Raw genomic sequence first — 19,210 nt, 5'->3', positions numbered from 1 at the left:
CTGGAATGTGATGGTGTGTTTACAAAAATTGCTGGTAATTAGCCTAATTTGCAAGTAAGGCAGAGACGGGAAAAGATAAAGAGGAATCTGAGGCAGTATTTGATGATAATTGTCAGCCTGCGCATCGTTAAAAAACCCCCACATAATTTGGCTTTTGGATAATAGTTTCTCATGTCAAAGTGTCGTTGAGTTGCCTTGTTGGTGTGTGTGAGTTTTGGAAGAGGAGTTGATCCTGGCTGAGGCTGGATGGAGAGGCGGTGTTATGTGCTGTAGATTGCAACGCTCCATGGGGCAAATCTGTGATATTAAGCTGTATAAATAAATTCCATTTGACTTGATTAAAACCCTGCTGTGTGGTTTAGATGCTATGCTGTGTTTTCCCTGAGCAAAAAAATACTTTTGGCGATTTCAACAAGTTGTTCTCTGCGCCTCCACTCCCCCCACGCCCTTCCCCTCACCTCACCCCCCCCCCTCCTGCCGTCCCTGCTTCTTAATTGGTTTTTGGGAGCAGGACTGTGACGCCTCTCAGCCTGATGACATCACCCAGTCAGTCACACTCACAGCCGGACCGCCGCGCGCTCACACTCGCAGGAACTAGTTGGAGCAGAGAGAGAGAGAGAGAGAGAGAGAGAGAGAGAGAGAGCGAGCAGCACTTCATTACATCCTGAGCGCCAGCTGGGGGGAAATATTCACCTGTGCGCTGCCAGGACGGATTCTCAAGGATTTTCATTAATTTAAACAGACTCTGCCTTAAAGGCGCAGCGAGGGACACTTCAAACAGCCATCTCCGGCGGACTCCTGCTCTGTCCAGAAGCCAGACAAGTTTTTTTTTCCTTGACTGAGTGAGATTTTTACAACCAAAAGTGAGCCGTGATTGAAGGCGTTGTTTCGATCGTACATTTATCTCGCAGAGACTGCGCGCCTGCTTTCACAGGGGACTCGTAATCAACCATGGCGAGACATGACGCTCGAAATTGGTCTGACTGCACAAAAATGATCGGACTGCTCTGCCTGGCTGCGTCGATACTTACACAGCACGGTAAGGAAATATCACTTATACAAACTTATTAGTTCCAGCTCAGTGCCAGCAGCATAGCATAGCCTATTTCATTTTATTCTCCGAGCTTTAATAATTCAGGATGAGACACATTTTAACCTGATACCACCTGTCAGGGCGGTGACAGTCCAGGGAACGTTCGGCAGGTGATTTCCTGTCTCGCTGTGCTGGCGAGGTTTTTCCGCTTTAACACTGGTGTTTGTCAAGTTGTTTTGGTGTCACATGAAACGCTCAGATGGCTTCCTTTCTGTTTGTGTTAGTCTTGCCTGGTTTTGAGCCAGGAATCGGCTGCTTATCGCTCTTTCACCTGAGTTTCGGTCGGCTCTGACTCAACGCCATGTTCAGTTTTTCTAAGGTGTGGCTCACTGTTGAGCAAGGTGTTGTGAACGCTGCCCGCTCCTCTTTAAACTGACTCACTGTTAAAGTTTTTTTTTACTTGGTCCCCCCTGGAGCCACCCGTCTCGTCCTCTGCGTCCCCCCTGCTCCTTTTCTTCTCGCTGTCCGCACATCATCATGTATTAGTTACAGTTCAGTTGAGAAAAATTGGGCTGGAAACAGCTTTTAATGCAGACAGGGAGTAACAGAGAGGGGGGGGGGGTCACACTTGTACAGATGACAAATGTTGAACATATGCTGGCGTTTATTGGAAAGAAGCACAGATTTGAGCGTTACTGTGCGTGATCGGCACTTCCATGCGTAAAATGGTGACTTATGAAGAGGAGGAGGCACCCGTGCTTGCTACTTTAGCAACCTGTTTATCATGTTGGTTATTCAGGTGTTTTCCAGACCACCTGAGTTCAGGTAGCCTACAGGTACAGCCGCTGAAAAGAGGAAACATTCCTGGCATGCAGTTAACCTATGAACATGTAGCTACTGTGTGTGGTGTGAAACCAGTTCAAGCTACTCTCTGCCTTTTCCCCCCCTCACTAGGCCAGCTATTTGTTTTGTGCTGTAATTGGGGCAAGAATGTAGGACTAGATCTAACGTCCTGGCACAGCTACAGTACAGTATGAATGTTCAGTAGTGAGAAGAGTAACGTAGTTTACTGTAGTGGTGTTTTTAATCACGATTCATAAGCACAGTCACTCTGCTGACTTATTCATACTGTAGACCTTTTTTGTCCAATTTCATTTCACAGAACATGAAGTGCTGTTAGGAGAGAGAGGAAAACAAAACAAAAGGTTTTACATATTTATGAGTGAGGAAGAATGCAGTGCTTAGCCAGTACAAGCAAAAACATCGCTTTTAGTTTACTTTTTAGTCTTTTTTTCTGGTATGAACCTCTGACCTCCTTTTAAGTTATGAAATTTAATGTGCAACCGCTGTGGAACTGAAACTTTTTAACTTGTCGACTTTACATTTTTACCCTATCGTCTGTTCTGTCTCTGACAGCATCCATATACCTCCACCTTCCTCTGTCTGAGAGCGAGGGGAGTGATTTCACTCTTTTCAGTCCACTAACCAGCTTTGCTGTAACAATTCATATTGAGTAAGATGGGTTTTTAATTAAGGTTGGTTTCTGTATACCATAATATAAGCAGGCAGGTGGGCTGCAGGTTTAAACTCTGAAATTACACCGTAATTCCACCCCCACTCCCAGAGTCAAGGTTGTGAGGGACCACGGATGTGGGTCAGAAAGGCTTGGCCCATTACCATGGAGATGTTTTTATTGGAAGAAGGGCAGGCTTATGTGCGGGGGAGTTTTGTGTGTGTGTTTGGGGGTGTGTGTGGGTGGGGGTATGAGGCTATGGCAGCATTGTCTTTATGGCTGAGTAAGCTGCGTGTGCAGGGGGTGTCTGGCTGCCTGAGAAACTGGTGGGCATGCAGGGTCAGGACGGGGTGGGGTGGGGGGGATGGTTGCTTCGCTGCTATTTAATAGGGCAGTGTTTTTCTTTGTGTACCTGAGAGTATCCTGAAAGCCTCTTCATATGCAAAGCTGCTCTCGATGAGCGTGTTTTGGGAAAACAGGTGGTTTTTCGGGAGCCTGCTGCTTTTGGCGACCTTGTGCCTGAGTTTCTGTATTGGCTGGAAGACTCAACAGGCAGCAACTGATTAAGACAGTCGACGCCCCACCTCCCCTCATTCCCAGCCACCACTTGAAGCCTCGCCGTTTCCCGCCGACACTCCCTCCCTCCCCCACCTCTGCTGTCCAGTACATACAGGGGCCTTGTTCTCGTCTCTTTTTTCCAGCTATCTTTCATTCTCTCCTGTCCAGTGCCTTTGTTTAAATGACAGTAGTCACTGGGTTATTCAAATAGCCTTCCTCCCCCTCCTCTTCAAGGCTGTGCTGTTTGTGACAGGACATACGACAGACAGGAAACAAACCACATGTGACCTCAGTATGGTCTGTCATCATGGCTGGAGGATTTCTTCTCTGTCATGGATGTATGTGTATTGACTGTAATGTTGCGTTTTCAACCAGCCAGTAGATGTAAGATATTGGAAAAACATTACAACATTATCCCTCATCATACCTGCCAACACTGACTTTTTTCTAGGTTTCTCCCTCATTTCATATCTTCCAATATTGTTGTTTTTTTGGGAAAAATATATATACTATAATTTGCATGGGCATTATGTTTATGAAATGCAACCTACACTGACAATCCACATACTCTATGCAATTTCAGTCTGTCTAGTTACCACAATATCCAGATTCAAGCAGCTTGTCTTCACACAAAAAACGAGAAAGGCAAAGGTACCGAAAGAACTGCCAAACACAACAAAGTCCATAATCAGGGGAGAGGGTGATGGTAATCTTCAGACTTTTCAGACTTTGGCGTTGATTGAAAATGAAGCTTATACTTTCTGACTGCAGTTTATTTAAATGGGTTGCACTTAACAGGTACACAGAGACCCACCTTTGTCAGAAGTATACCTTCAATCATCTCTGGTGGGGTTTGACTGAAATACGAATGCAGCTGTGAACAAAGACATCTACACCAACCCAAAACAGGATGTGGTGATTTAGCTGCAAAATGGAGCAGATAATAAATTGATATTCCACACTAAATCAGACTGCTGCCTTATCTATATGTAAATACTGGAGAAGTGAACTGCAGGTGTGATCATAAGATTTAACACTTGATAAAGTCTTGGAACATAAAGTGGTTAATCATTTCAGAGCCACACTTCCTACTTCAGCAACAGGCTTCTCCATTTTTTTTCCCCTTTAAACCAACTAAAATCACTAAGATTCAAACCCAGGGTTACCTGTGCATTAGTAGACCTAAACAGAAGTTGCCTTTTGTATGATTGAGCTCTTAAAGACAGAGGACCACAGAACAAGCAGAATACTGACCCCCTGCTTCCATTCTACAGAAACATCACTCATATTGTGAAATTGTTGGCAAACAAGGTCCTCGCACTGCTCTACCACACACGTTACTGTAAATACTCTAATGTAGGGATGTTTCTCTTGGCAGTCCTTTGTGTGCAATACCTCAGACTATTAGGTCTAACTATTTCCCTCTACATGGTGTGAACAGTGTAGTCCTGCCAAGCCTGTGCCCATTCATCATTAGAACAGAGAGAGTGAGCACTGCACTCTGTCTATTAAGAGGAATGTAATTGATGGATCATGAGAAGAGTTTGTTTTTCCAGTTGTAATAAAAGAAGGAAAAGTAAGTCCTTAGTATCTCATTAGTTCCAGTGGAGCGAGAGGTTTTGGTCCTGGTTTGGTTTTCTGCGTTAATGGCTGTCGTGGTTTGGTTCTATCATTATGTAGATGAGCCGTCCTCGCCCCTTTGCACCGGCCCTGTAAATGTCAGAAGGATTTTGAAAAGGTCATGTGTATCTGCGTGTGTGTAAGAGAGTCTGGTTCTGGCCATGATTATATGCTACACACATGCATGCTGAGGGGTCTTCCTGTTTAAATGGCACTTCAGTAACCTCCTCCTCCCCCTTATAATCACCATTGAGACTTTGTTGATTCAGACATAAAAAAGTGAGTATGAATTTATGGTTTAATGGAGACCTGCAGGTTATTCCAACCATTGTGTGTCCTTATACTTGGCACATGTGGTCCTATTAATTCTAAATAACAAATGTGTAAAGTGATTGAAGGAAACATTTGGCATTTCACCAAATGAGTGTAATAATTTTGACAGCGTTCTATTAGTATTTGTCGTTTCACCAGGTAAAAAAAGGATTTCAGCTTGGTGGCAATATTTAATGGCTGTCTGAAAATGAAGTACCTCTTATCCAACAATAAGCCAGTGATGGACTGAAAGCTTTTGAACAGATGTATTGAAACCATTTTTGCAGGAGGCACTTCATTTTTAAAACCTTTTTTATAGGAGGCTATATCGATTAAATTAATGTTGATCCTTGAATGTCTTGGAGGATTTTAGATACACAGATATTTTGATAAATTAGTTTTAGTGAAATTACTTTCCTCTCCAGACATTTCATTACCAATGACCAGAAACACAAAAGATCCATCAGGTTTATTGTTGACTTGGCAAATATTATTAGAAAGGATGGATGGGTCTGAAGAGAGGGAGGTCGATGAGCACGAGTCACTGCATCCTTGTTGCGTTCTAGACCACGTATCGGACCACAAACACAATTGAGTGTACACACACACATGCACACATGTGCCCACACAGCTGGTGATGAATAAAGGCACTAACCTGAGGCTGCACTGTAAGTCAGATGACATTCCAATAATAGGGAGGAGGCGTCACGTCGCAGGGTGACAGTGTGTGTCTGTGTTGCTGCTTCGTTCAGGAAGGCAAGTGTATCATCCTCATCGGCAACCCTGTTATCTTGCACAGACATCACATCTGAGGACATCCTTTCCCCCCCCACTCCCTGCTTATTTAATTGACTCTCTTAAAGGATGCTTTTTCTGTGACTTGTAATAATGATAGTGGCTTTCCTTCTACAAGTGAGCCAAAGCCTGCTCTGTGACGGCTCTGCTTACATGTCGGAAGTCCCTACCTCCTGCCCCTCCACCTGCATCTACATGCTGAGTGGATGGTGGCCTGCGTTGAGGTCACAATGAAAGCTCCCCCTTCCCACTGGGATGTTTGTGTTTGGCACTCCGGGTAGGCAGACTGCTGGAGTCAGTCCCATCTGATGCAAAGGAAAACGAGCAGAAATCCTCCTCATAGTAGGAATGCCAAATGTTATTAATGTGAATGGGGCAGCTGAGGGGTTTCCAAAAACACAACTGTGCTGGGGTTGTTGATTCTCTTGGCAGAGGCGTTGGGTGAAACTACTATCCGCATGAAATCTGTGTGCATTAGCTCACGCACTGATAAGAATTTACAGCAATATATCATTCCATTATGTAGTCTAACCACCCACATGTTTCTCGATAATGAAGAGTTTTAAGACTGAACTGTTTGTTGGAGTGGCATGCCAGAAGCTTAGCTTTTACACAATTCTATAAGTCAAGTGGCTTGCTTTATTTTTCAGTCACATTTCCACATCATTAGTCAAGATACCTTCTTGCCAAATATGCATTTTCCTGTCTGCCTTTTTGCTAACAAACTCCAGCTGGATTTTAGGGAGATGCAGGTCAAACCCGTTCCAGCTCAGCCAATGTGGAGAATGAGCGGTAATTCCAATTGAAGAACCGTTGAACGACAGCCAAACTCTTTAAAATAAAATCCCCTTAATTAACTAGACTTGGGAGATGCGTGTCTCTGTGACCCAGCTGTAGTAAAATCACCGAGGAGGAGCGGTGAAGGTAGAGCAGTGAGTGGAGGGGGGTTGAGGATGTCGACATTTTCAAATTCCACACCACAGCATCTTGGCAGAGGTGCTGAAGGAGGATTAAAAAAAAAAGAAAAAGTGCCAGAACCAGAGAGGCCAAGAATTATCAGCTCATTTGTAATTTAGTCGCACCTCCCTCCCCTCTACTTCTTCTGCCTCTCTTAAAGCATTAGGCACATATTTAATACCCAAAGATCCCTCCATTGTAGACAGTAAAGGACTGCCTGCACTAACCTTTCTCTTTTTATTATTGTTACCTGGCCTGCGCCCTCTCTCTGTCATCTTTCTCCTCTTTCTTCTGTCTTTGTCATCGTCTTTTTATTTCTCAAATCCTCTCCATAGTGCACTTCAGCAGATCTCTGCAACTAAGCACTGAGGCCCTTGACTGTGTCCTCCTCAGACACACACACACACAGGCACACAGCTGCTCATTAGCAGTCACCTTAATGTGTCTAAATGTAGTTTGCGAGGTGGAAGGTGGTTTGCGTTATTGATCTGGTATTGAATGGTGGATGATGCAGTGCCCTTATGTGATATTGAAAACATTTAGGGCTCGCTCCATCGACATGACAGCGCCATGAAACATCTTCCTCCTCCTCCTCTGCTAATCCCTCTATGTGTCCTCTGCAGCCCCCAGTTTGTGAAATGTCGAGCCGCTATTTTTGCTGCCTCTCCAGTCTCTGTATGCACACATTTTCCTCTTTTTTTTATCAGCATGTATCATCAGCAGCATTACAGGTTATTTTTGTGTCCATTTTCTTACCTACCTGCACGCCACTATTAATGCACCCAAACATGGGTGTGCTTCATCTTCATCACATCTGACTTTGACAAGGTCATGTTGAATTCACACTTATCAGAGGCAGTGGACAGGCTGGATACAGGAGGAAATTGAATTTGGTGTGACAGGGTCTTGTCAGGGCTCTGGGAGCTGGATGAAGAGTCGTGCTCTTCAGAAACCCTGTGCACACCAACTGCTTTCAATTCAGTGAGCTTTCCTCGTGATCTCAGGAGTCTTATCTGAGCAGCAGGGTAAAAATTACACGCCTTAATGTGAAAATGTAAAATTCTTACTCGGATATGATCTCAGAAATGTAACATAAGGAAACTAATTCACTGCTGCAAAGATAATTCCCAGTGCTTTTTTTTAAATGGAAAAACTTGTGCTGTTTTTCTTTCTTGCCATGAATATCCGAGATTTCACTTGTTTTTTTTTTTTTTTAGAAATGTGTGGCCAAGCCATGCTGATAAACGGGCAGCGGAGTTGTCATTAGTCCCCAGAGCCTTGAAATGGCAGGAACATTTAAATCCTCCCCTGAAGCAAACAGCACATTAAGGTCAAATTGAAGCAGCAGGTTTATTCGGTTATCAGCCCAGTGTTGTGTCCACAGGGTATGCCAGGGTTTGTTTGGCGTGGCTCCTCAGGGAGGGCAGGTCCTCCTTCATTGAAGTGATTTTTCTCATTCATCTCCTGGACTGATTGCCTGCTCTCTAATCGGCCACTTGCTTCTTTCTGCCACTCTCCCCCCGTCACATTTGTGCTTTTTTAACTTCCATTCCTCCATCTTGATTCGTTCTTCCCAGCCCTGTCTGTCTTTCCCTGTTTACGTCCTTTCCTAATGCACTTCCTCTTCTCTGTAATTTAGTCTGCATAATTGATCCATCTGCTCGGTAAACTGCTGCGTCTTACTGTATCTCTTTTCCTCCTCATCCTGTTTTTTGTTCTCTGCTTTGTTTCTTAGTCATCAGTCCTTGGTTTCTCTCTGTGTAATTGGAATGTCTGTTACTTTCTTCTATCCTCTTAAACTCTCTGTCTCTCTTCTTCTTCTCATCTCTAGCTTGCTTCTTCTCCTCATCCTACTGTCCAATTCCCCAGTTGTCTCTTCCACCTATATCAGTCCCAGAATTTTCTCTTTAAGCCTTTCCAAATGACCTTTGCTACTTTCCCCCTCCTACTTTCATTTGATCCCCTGTCTCGTTTGCTCTACTTTCCTCTTATACCTCCTTAACAGCCCCCACCCTCTTCACAGCCATTTGTATTGTAAGCATCTGTAGCTTTCTTCCACCCTTAACGAGGTCTGCTGTTTCTTTTTTCTTCTACACATCAATCATTCCTTCTCTCTTCGTCCATTTGTCCTCTTTCTCTTCTAATGGCCAGGAGCACCTCCTCCCACTCCACACGGGCAGGCGCTTTTTTTTTTGAAGGTTAAGTTGCTGTGACACTTTTACAGTGTTTCACCCCACCTCACTCTCTCACCCGCCTATCTTACACACAGGCTGCAGGAATGGCAATCAGCACCATCATCGCTGCCACCTCATTTACACACAAGCTGCTAACACACATGCAGAATGCAAACGCACACACATGACCACAGCACTGATGGCTGACTTGATGGTTGAGCCAGTTGATTACTGTACAGAGGATGCAATAAAGTCAAGTCAGCGAGTAAGTTATGTGGAGGGAAATGGAAACAGATGTAGGATTTTATTTCATTTCAGCAGAGCTAACCTGTGGTGCGGAGCTGGGATCAGGCTGACAATGTCCACTCCCTGCTGCTAGATGCTGTCACACTGCTTGTCTCCCCCGCAGGCACTGACTAGGCCGGTAATATAGCCTGACTCATCGAACAAGAATCTCACACCGAAGCTGAAATGGGATTACACTTTGAAGAGTTAATTCTGACTGTAAAAAGTAATGCAATCCAGTACTGACACAGAAAACCAGCTTTGTGAAACCTGGTGTGACAAAAACATTCTTTAACTGTTTTAAGGTAACACGATCTGTGGTTTGATCAATGAGTAGTTTCTCAGAATGGTGTGAGTGGGCAGCCACTTTGATAAGAAATGGGTTGAATGTCAAGGAAAAAAAAGCCAAATATTGGGATTATTATCAGTTAGAAATGTTAGCTTCTATTTGTACTGTTGGAGAAGTTTGTTTTAAAAAGGGTTAAGTGCTTGTGTTTTTTTGTTAAATATCCCAAAGATACTGAAGCTGTTTTCATCATTGTATGTTGTGCTGTTATGCACACATATCTGTGTTCACCGCCTTAAAAGATAATTGCATCAGCATAAAAGCAGAGTAAAAGGCACCCATGTATAAAAACTGTAATTTTATATCATTATAAGCACATTCACAGATGCACTGCAGTACTAAAATTTTTACAAAAATCACACTGAAAAGCTCTGTGAGAATGCAAACCTCTGAGTCACTTGTACTGGACATTAAACAGACTTTATCCCCTCTAATACGTAGTCCACACAATCGATGTCTGAGTACAGCAGATAATTGTCCAGAGAATTCACTGCGAGCGAGTGGGCGAGTTGTTGATGCTGTTCAAGTTCAATTACATTGCTTGCATTCCACTGGCGCTAATATGTGAGGCTATGTTTGATATCAGCACAAAAGACATTCCACAGTACTGACGTGTCCTCCTCCTGCATCCTCCACTGAGGTGCCATCCATCACCTACACCAGGGGTGGCCAAACTTTTTTCGGGGAGGGCCAGATTCGATAATGCGAAACTCTCCGAGGGCCAACAGTCCCCGATGTCATTATTTTAAACAATAAAAACTGTGTATGCTGTTTTGTAATATGTTATATCTTACACTTACACACACTATCTGTGAAGGTGATATCTGATCATATGTGGCAGGTCTGGTTTAGGAGCAGCAGACATCAGTAAAATGTCAGGTAGACTAGGTGGGAGCCATTTAGTGCTGATCTCAAAGGGTCTGTAATTTAATGTTTACACAGGTTTGCAGTGCATGGCAACGAGACGTAAAAACGTGATGACGTGCCTTACGACAGATGCGTACTGAATGACGGAGCCTTTTTGAGAGAAGTGCCGCGTCTCTCTGTACAGCTGACAGTTTAACAACAGAGAACGTTAACAAGCAAAGGGACTGATCTGCTGCTCCAGTAAAACATCACAGTTTATAACAGTCTGCTCACACGGCACAAACTAATTCATGATTTACAAATGTTCGCATTTCTGGGGAGTTGCTTTTATCCAGCCGCCGGTAAAAAGGCCCGAGCAGGCTGCCGGACAGGACGCAGCCTCCCCGTGCAGCAGGGAGCAACGAGCGTCCCTCTCTCTCTCCATCATGTCGCTTTAACTTCTCTAATGGCTCTAGCATCGCTCCCTGCTGCCCGACGCGGGCAGGAGCGGGCAGCAGGGAGCGACACGATGCACAGGGAGAGGGACGCTCTGCTCCACTCCCCTGCGCTCCTGGAGCCCCCCAGTACTCCGGCACATTCCCCAGAGAGGGACGCTCATTGCTGCACGGGGAGGTTGCTCTCTGGCCGTGCAGCCCGCTCCCATGCACCCCGTCCATGAATTCTAATAGGGCTACTATACTACAACTAATAATAACAATATTTAGTGCGCACGTTATTCGTGGCCACAATTTATTTCTTTTACCATGTCACAGAGGGGCTCCGTAGTTTTGTAGAACGTCCCTTGTACAGACGCTCTCTGATAGCAGGTTGTATGCAGAAGCATGTTTATGTTCTGAACCGGTGTTTTGCACCTTCGGAGCCCTCTGCGTAGCTGGAACCAACAACCAAGCCCTGCAGCACCACGTGACGCACCACGATGCAGAGAGAGAGGGATAATGTTCTGCTCAGAGAATCATGATGCAAACATTACACAATGAGTTAAAAACAAAAATAAGAATTGCCTGTTGATTTTGTATGATTTACTCTGTTTGGCTGGCGGGCCAAAAATAAGATAGAAGCCGCAGGCCATAGGAAATCCGACGGACCGTAGTTTGGACACCCCTGACCTACACCAAAAGAAATATTTTCTAAGAACATGTTTGACGCCGGCAGTCTACTACTGTGCAGTCAGCAAGTCTGATAATGTGTAGAACCGACTCTGAACTTTGTCTGGAGTTCATGCCTTTTCTCAAAACAAGGCAAATGAACGGCAGCATCCAGAACTCTGTCCTGGAGGCACATCTCAGTGAAATCGAGAGTCCTGAAAGCAGACATTGAAGAGTGGGAGACTGCAATGGTTTTCTTTAGCTATCAGATTTCTATGTTATAGCTATTTGATTTTTTTTACACAGAAATCATGACATCCCCTTCCATAGCCATCAGAAAACACAGGGGAGGCAGGAGCAGTATGGGTGGTAGAACCAGCAGGAGTTTGAATAAGAAAAACAAGTTATGAAAATATGTTTTCAAAGTTATTATTGGATCAAAACCATCTGCTGTAATTGATTAAAAAAAAGTTGCATCGATATTATATTCACTGAAGTATGTATGTCACAGTGTTTTACGTAAACACTAAATTCTTGGTTGATACAAAATACATTGAACTGTATATTAACTGTAGAGTTCAGTCCAGCCTTGAGACCTTGAGATGTTGTTTTTAGTCCAGGCTGTCAGCTGGCTGCTGCTAGACAGAATGATGCACTTGGTGTTGCTGAAAACAGAGACCCCATTGTTCTCAGTTGGGCTTAGCGACCCTCCTCCTTCCTTCCTCCAGACTCTCCTCCCTCTCTACTCACCCCCCTAATCCAGGTGAACCAAAGGAGAGCATTGAAAAAGCTATCTATTGTACCCCCTCCCCCTCCCACCTCTCCATCTCTTCCCCCCTCAGCACCACACCTGTATCAATGGACAGACCTGCCTTTGAGTAGTTCCCCTAGAGGGAAAGTGGCTCTGTAACAAGAGATGATTGGGTTGTTTCAGTTGAAATGGAAGCTGATGGAGGGGCTTACTTATTGTGTGCACGGACCACTGCATGCCCTTTTTTTCCCCTGAACAGCTTTATCTCTGTTCACAAATACTTGAAGGTCTTCTCAAAGGGCATCTGTGCGCCATGTAGGATGTTCCCTGGTTTGTTTAATGTGCATACACATGTGTATGTTTGCATGATACTTGGCTATGTACAGTTTTGCCTTTCTATCTCTGCCTCTTTAGGAAGAGCCAGAGGGGAGGAGAGGGAGTATCTTCTCTGTTGACTAGCACTTGTACTGAAGGCCTTCTGGGTGTGTGCTCACTCCCTCAGGTTGCTGGAAGCCATCTCCTGAATCCTCTTTTAAAAGCTTTTAAAGGAAACACTTTAACCACTTATTTCTGTCCTTTTCCTCTCTTCCCACTTTTCCTCTTCTTGCAACCAGCTTGCGGCAGATTTGTGCACCAGTGATTCATGAATTTTTCTCTGGCACGGCACAGTCATGCAGGATGCACGCATGGTGGTGTGTGTGTGTGGTGTGCAGGGCCTGAGCGACAGAAGAAGGGTGGATGCTGGAGGGGGGGAGGTAGAGAAGGAATGCGCTGTGATGCCAGCCATGATTAGAGCAGTAGCACTTGCCGTTTAAACACACATTTAAATAGACACAGCCTCGGGAAGATGTGGGGGGTTGAGGGGGTGAGGTGAGGAAAGGATGTGGTTCCTCTGCTTGTGTAAACTAACACAAGTGTTCTCAATTGTTCTGGTTTTAAATAGAAGTCCCTCAAGCTCCACCTACTAACTTTTACTTGTTTATTTGTTTATTCCTTCCCTTTCCTCCACTGTCTCCCTCTCTATTACATTCTTTATTTTTGACACAGAATTGCTTTATCTGGCATGGATTATTGATGTTTGTCTCCGTGTCGTCCTTCACTATGTTTCTCCTCTGCATTCTTGTACATGACTCCCTCTCGTGTGTCCGCTCCTTTGGCCGTCATCCCTGTGCCAGTCAGTCCCCCCTCCTTTCCAATTTATCTCTCCCCCTCATTCCTTCCAGATGTCTCTCTTCCTCCTTTCTCTCCCCTCATCACCTAGGCCCATTGTGAGTTTGTTTCCTGTCTCTATTCACCCCCCCCAACACAAACACGCATCACTTTTCCTCTTCCTGTCTGAACCTGACTTGTTCTGCTTGTCTGAGGTTTGAATGTCTTACTTTGATTTCCTCTCCCCATCCACGCTCTCTGCTCCCCTCCTCCTCCTCTTTCTTTTGTTTATTTACATAGTGAGATGGCGGTAGGGCTGTCAGGTTGGATTGATGGATGGCGTGAGGCCACGGGTGAGGGTATCTGAGCATTTGATGGACGCTCTTGTCACTCAGGATGATACTTAGAGAATTGGCTGGTTCGTTATTGTAAAAAGGTTTCCTATGAAAGACTTGTGAGCTATATTAAGATGCCTTGAAGTGCTCATCCTGGTGTCCTTTTGGTAGATCTAACATTGCCTCCATATTGCGACCTAAAGGTCCCAACCAGCTACAAATAAACCTTCCTTTATGTTGACATTTCAAACGTAGAACATCTCCATCCACTGAAGCCGTCTGCTGCACCGTGTGTCTGCCCTTTAAAAAGCTTGTCCCTCCTGGATGACATAATAATGCAGTGTCAACGTGTGACAAGCTGAGCTTAGCTGCGTTAGAAGAATTAATATGCACAGCGTAGGAGGAATTCTGTCCACGATCTTCTAATGCTTACAGCCCCTCCACTCATCTCAAGGAGCCACCACACTGTGGAGCACATATCTCAAAGCCATCAAGGCTAATGTTAGACTGCCTTTTTTTGCCAGTAGTTGGCTTTAAGACCTATATAATCTCAGTATTGTATTCATTTGCCAAGTGTAATTAATACATTTGAGTTTTTAATGCTGACACTGGGGTTAATTCGCCTTAAAAGAACACAGTATTGGCTATCATATCATATTAAGGCCTGACTGATTACATTTAATATTAGACTAGAAATCCAATGGAAGCTCTAAACCTTTAATGTGACACTTTTATTAGATCTCAGCTAATCACACGACTCATCCATTGTTAGAGGGAAAAAATGATAAAACAAAGCCTATTTGTGTTTAAATACATATTACCGGTTGTACTGTATCACTGGATATGAGGTAATACTTACAGTGAACAGAGTGCACTTTCATTCCAGCAGTGTAGCTGCGTACTGTTCCATATTTTATAACAGCAAGTACAGGTCAGCATAGTAAGGCTTGTATCCTGAGATGTTACAGAATATACAACTGGACATTTTTCAGCCATTCTCTGGCTGAGGTGATGCACATGAGAAGTGAACTTTACCTTACATTTAGAAGCAGAAGGTTTAGCAAGTTACTTATTCAGCTGATTTTAGAAAATAATAAAATGCATAAATAGGAGCTTTTCTCCAATTTTCACAAGCTTGAAAAATTAAACTGTAAAAACTGTCTGAAACTTCTATTAAAAATGTCTCACTTTTAATACTGGAGAATCAGGTTAAGAATGATCATTAAGTGATGCCAATTAAGGGGAATTGTGAGCTGCAGTGCGGCTCAAACTGGGTCGACACGAAGAAACCTTACCTGCGACTGCATCCTAAAAGTCAGGATCTAAAATCTGTAGAGAAATGTCTGGACAAGGCAGAGATGAACAGATGAAGTTTAAAATTGAGCCATTTGGCCAAAATCACCAAAAATGTTTAGAGGTCAAGCAACTGTTACACATACCACAGGTGCTGTTATTCAGGTTAGAGTTGTTCCAAATAAATAATAAAATAAAATATCCTGTTTTTTTTCTGAAACTGCACTGGTATGGTAAGCATTGGCATTTCGACATTTATTAGAAGGAAAAGATGCAACCTCAAGTGTGGGTTTTTCTTTGTCAAGCACAGCTCTGACATTTGAAGACATTCTTAATGTCTGTTTTCAGCGGGGGTTGTATTTACTACTTTTCACTGCAGGAATCAGCCAAATAAGTTATTTTCCCATGTGGTGCCCAAACCTTTTCCAAACTGTAAGTGCTAGTTCATCTTGTTACTGCATGCTCTAATGCATGCATATCTCAGTCTGAGCCAGCAAAGAAGATGCATCACAAATGTTATACTGTAACCACGTTGATTGATCATACGTGTATGGTACAGAATGTAAAAGGATTAAACAATCCACACGTGCCTTTTGTGATGCTAAACTGAATCTCCTCTAGTTAGTTAATTGAGATTCACCAGTAGATTAATAATACTCATGAGCTCTAGATATAATGGTGTTGTAATGATAAGATGTAATAAATCAGAATAATATTGATTGTGTGCTGAAAAAGTGAAAATGTCCTGTTAAAATAAAAGGACTTTGTGACAAATTGAAGGCATGGATCATTGTGGCACAAAATCATTAGATCACCTAAGAGTTGGCAAACCCCATTTTTGTATGACGGGTGAAAACAGGGCTGCAGAGATCATGTGAATGCATGCAATGAGATGAGCAAGGGGAGAGAGATGAGTGCAGGCCATGCTGTTGGAGGTAAATGTATGTTGGCAGTAGCTGAAGGCAGGAAAAGAGTGAGTGCACAATGGTGAGGGAAGAGAAGAGCCTGTTACTGAACCATCAGTGGCAGTAATGAGACACAGGTGCAGCCCATGGAACCACATCCCCTATCAGAGAGAAGGGGAGGAGGAGGAGGAGGACAGAAAGGCTGGAAATAAGTCAGAGACACTGTAGAGCAACAAGACAAATGACTCAACGCAACATCTCACTTTGATAGAACATTATTACTTATTAGCGTGCCCAACCCCACAAGAGATCTTGAACAATCACCCGAAAACAGTAGGCACCCTGGGGACATGTCATCACTCTGGGCGGCCAGGCTTTTTCCTGACTCTGTTCATTTGTATCTATTTTAAGGGCCTAGTTAAAAAATCACACGGGAGACGCATTAAAAACAGACATGACATGCAGGCATAGGAATAACTCTGGGTCTTTTGTTTGTAGTTCATCATCATCTGTGATCGCTTCATTTAGACTTGGTTTTCAAACATATGCTAATGAATGAGGAGCCAGTGCTTTACAACACTGCAACTGATTTCAGCACTTGATTGGTAATGAACTTATATCTGGGCTTGTTTGCTAAAAACAGAAAATGTTGGATTAGTTTGTAAAGCGGCTTTGAAAATTGGTTAGCAGAGACGACGCAATGGGGCGGGAAAAAAGATTAAGGAGGGCCGAAGGGAGAATGTAAGGTGACAGATTGAGATAGGAGAGGTAAAAGAGGAAAGAAGGGCACAAGCTGCACAGGAAAAAAGGTGTTAAGACAGTGTCAGGGGTATTGAATCAGAGGGGTGTGTGAGGATGTGAGCAGCAGAAACACTCTCTGCCGCAGGCAAGGTTGGGCGACTACTGTTGCTTCTATAGTTGTTTTTCTTCACCAACTTCAAGACTAGTCAAGACAAAAACCAGATGGAAGGTTTAAAGGAAGGAGGGGACGACTCCCTGCAGAAAACCAGTGTGTGCAAACAGGGCAGGTGCTGTCAGCAAGTTCATGTGGATGCAAGGGTTTGTTTAAATGTAAGAGAATGGCCTTTGTATTTGGCCAGTACTGAGCGAGTAAATATTTTGAAAGGACATGCTGTGTCGGTAGATTGTTCTTTTAGGCAGCGGGGGTGGCAATGAAGGAGGCCGAGATAAGAGGAAAGGAGAAGGCGAGCTAAAGGAAACTGTGAGGCAGCAGCAGCAATGTTTATTTCGCCACACCACGACTTGAGCACAGACTGAGCTTTGTCCCGTACCCAAGTTAACTTAACATTAGAGCTGTGAGACCTCAGAGAGATGCAGAAACTGCTTTGCTCTTTCCCCTTCATTTGCTGCCAAATGACATCGCTTACTCTGCTGTGGGGTCGCCCTCGCTGCCAGTGGCTGCTATCATGAATGAACAATGTGTACTTCTCAGGGTCCCTACCTCTCCTCAGGATGCTTCTCCACAGGCCGAAGGTGTACGCTGCAGGACGTGGAGCTAGGCTGAAGATGATATTCATGCTGTGGCATCCTTGTTAGAGTGATGTTTGATGTGTCTCATTTTCTAACAGGGGACATGGTGTGAGTATAAATAAATGCGTCAAGCACATGTACATGGTGAACACGCAAGCTTGTGACCTCCACATGGCCTCTTTAGTGTTATATATTTCTTTTTTTGCTATTGTGCTAGGGCAGGATGGCTCCAAAGTGAGGATGAAGGATAAGAAGGGTCATTCATTCACCTCACACACACACACGCACACACCTCCCTCCCAGGCCTTTCATCTTTACTCTCACAGGCTTCTCTTGTTCTGTCAGTCTCACTGAAGAGAAAGAAGACGAGAGGAAGGGAGGGAGGGAGAGAGAAGGAGGAAGGATGTCAGGAAAGGGGTGAGAACAGCGGGTTAAGAAGGAAAAAGACAGCGAGTGACTTTCAGCTTCCTGTTTCTGTGCCCCGCCCTACTCCCATCACTTCCATTTAGGGAAAGAGTAACAGGTTGCTAAAGCTCTGTCTGCCTCTGTGCACTGTCATATCCATTTCATCTTCCTCCACCCTTCCATCTCATTAATTGTATCCCTCCCATCCTTTAGCCTTCCACTCTTCCTCTGTCCATGCCTCTCTCTTTCTCTCTCTTCTCTGTCCCCCTTCCCCTCTCCCCCTCTCCCCCTGGGCTTGCCTCAGTGGGTCGGTTCCAGTCTGTCTGTTTACTGATGACTCCACTTGGAGCAGATGTGATGCTCAGCAGCTGTTGCACTGCTCTCCAGCATTATGCACCCCCCCCCCCCCCCACGTCTCCTATGTTCTTATTTATCTGCATGTATTTTTGTTCCCTCAACCGTGAATTGGCGAGTTTTAATTCCACTCTCTGACATCTTTTGTCTTCTGTGACCAGTCGTGCCAACTCATTCCACTTTTCCAGCCTCCTCGATGCAGCAAATTTATGTTCAAAGCATACTACAATTTCTAACAATAAAGTTGACTCTATTTTTGCTGCTGCACTGTAATCATGTGGAGCCAATGTCAGCCGTTGATTGTGGTTTTGCAGGTTAGAGTGAAGGTATTGTTCCTGCATAAATTTGGTGAAATGAGCGCTGTGTGAATGTTGTTTATCTACTGACATGACAATGTGGTTCAAAGCCAGGCCCACTGCTAGAATTAGAATATCTATGTTTAGAGTTGAGATGTATGGAGATTTAAAAATGGGACTTGGACATTTAGAGAGTGATGGAGTGGGTTTTATTTAGGCTACGTCCCCTCAGTGGCCTGTGCTTCTTCAGATAGACTTATTAGAATCTTTATTAGCTCTCTCTGTGTTCATCTGTTATCTCCGTCTCTATGAAGGTCGGCTCTGGAAGTGAGCCCCCTCTGACAGGTGCCCTCTCAGAAGGAGAGAGGGAGAGGGAGTAAGAGGAGTCCAAAGTAGAGGGGACTTTATTCCACTCTGACAAAATCTGTTTCTGTGTGTGTGTGTGTCGTCTGTAATTGGTTGCTTCTGATCTTGTGGAAATCTGGGATCAGTGTGGCAGATCCGCTAGCTAATCAGCGCTCAGAGCTTACGCACAGGAACGTCAACCTGTGCTCTGCTCTGGAGGCTGGAATATCACCGCGCCTGGGATTTAATCGCTCCAGAAATCCCTTAATGGGAAACGTTACATGCAGTCTAATTTGAGGATGTTGAGATAAAGCGTGGCGAGTTACTGTGTGTGTGTGTGT

At 44.2% G+C, this 19,210-nt stretch overlaps 1 protein-coding gene across 2 annotated transcripts in view; it reads left to right on the top strand.

Annotated features, from left to right (window-relative positions):
- Positions 1–569: 569 nt before the first annotated feature.
- Positions 570–19,210, top strand: part of LOC114447909 (nectin-2) — a 73,537-nt gene continuing 54,896 nt past the window's right edge. For both annotated transcript variants that reach the window (XM_028424449.1, XM_028424448.1), the window contains exon 1: positions 570–1,039. In XM_028424449.1, coding sequence (XP_028280250.1) covers positions 952–1,039 — 88 coding nt within the window. In that variant the 5' untranslated portion in view covers positions 570–951. The remainder of the gene's footprint in view (positions 1,040–19,210) is intronic.

The sequence above is a fragment of the Parambassis ranga genome, chromosome 16, assembly GCF_900634625.1.
Source record: "Parambassis ranga chromosome 16, fParRan2.1, whole genome shotgun sequence".
In the NCBI taxonomy this organism is placed as follows: Eukaryota; Metazoa; Chordata; class Actinopteri; family Ambassidae; genus Parambassis; species Parambassis ranga.
The sequence above is the reverse complement of the archived record's forward strand: the minus strand, read 5'-3'. Positions and strand labels throughout refer to the sequence as shown.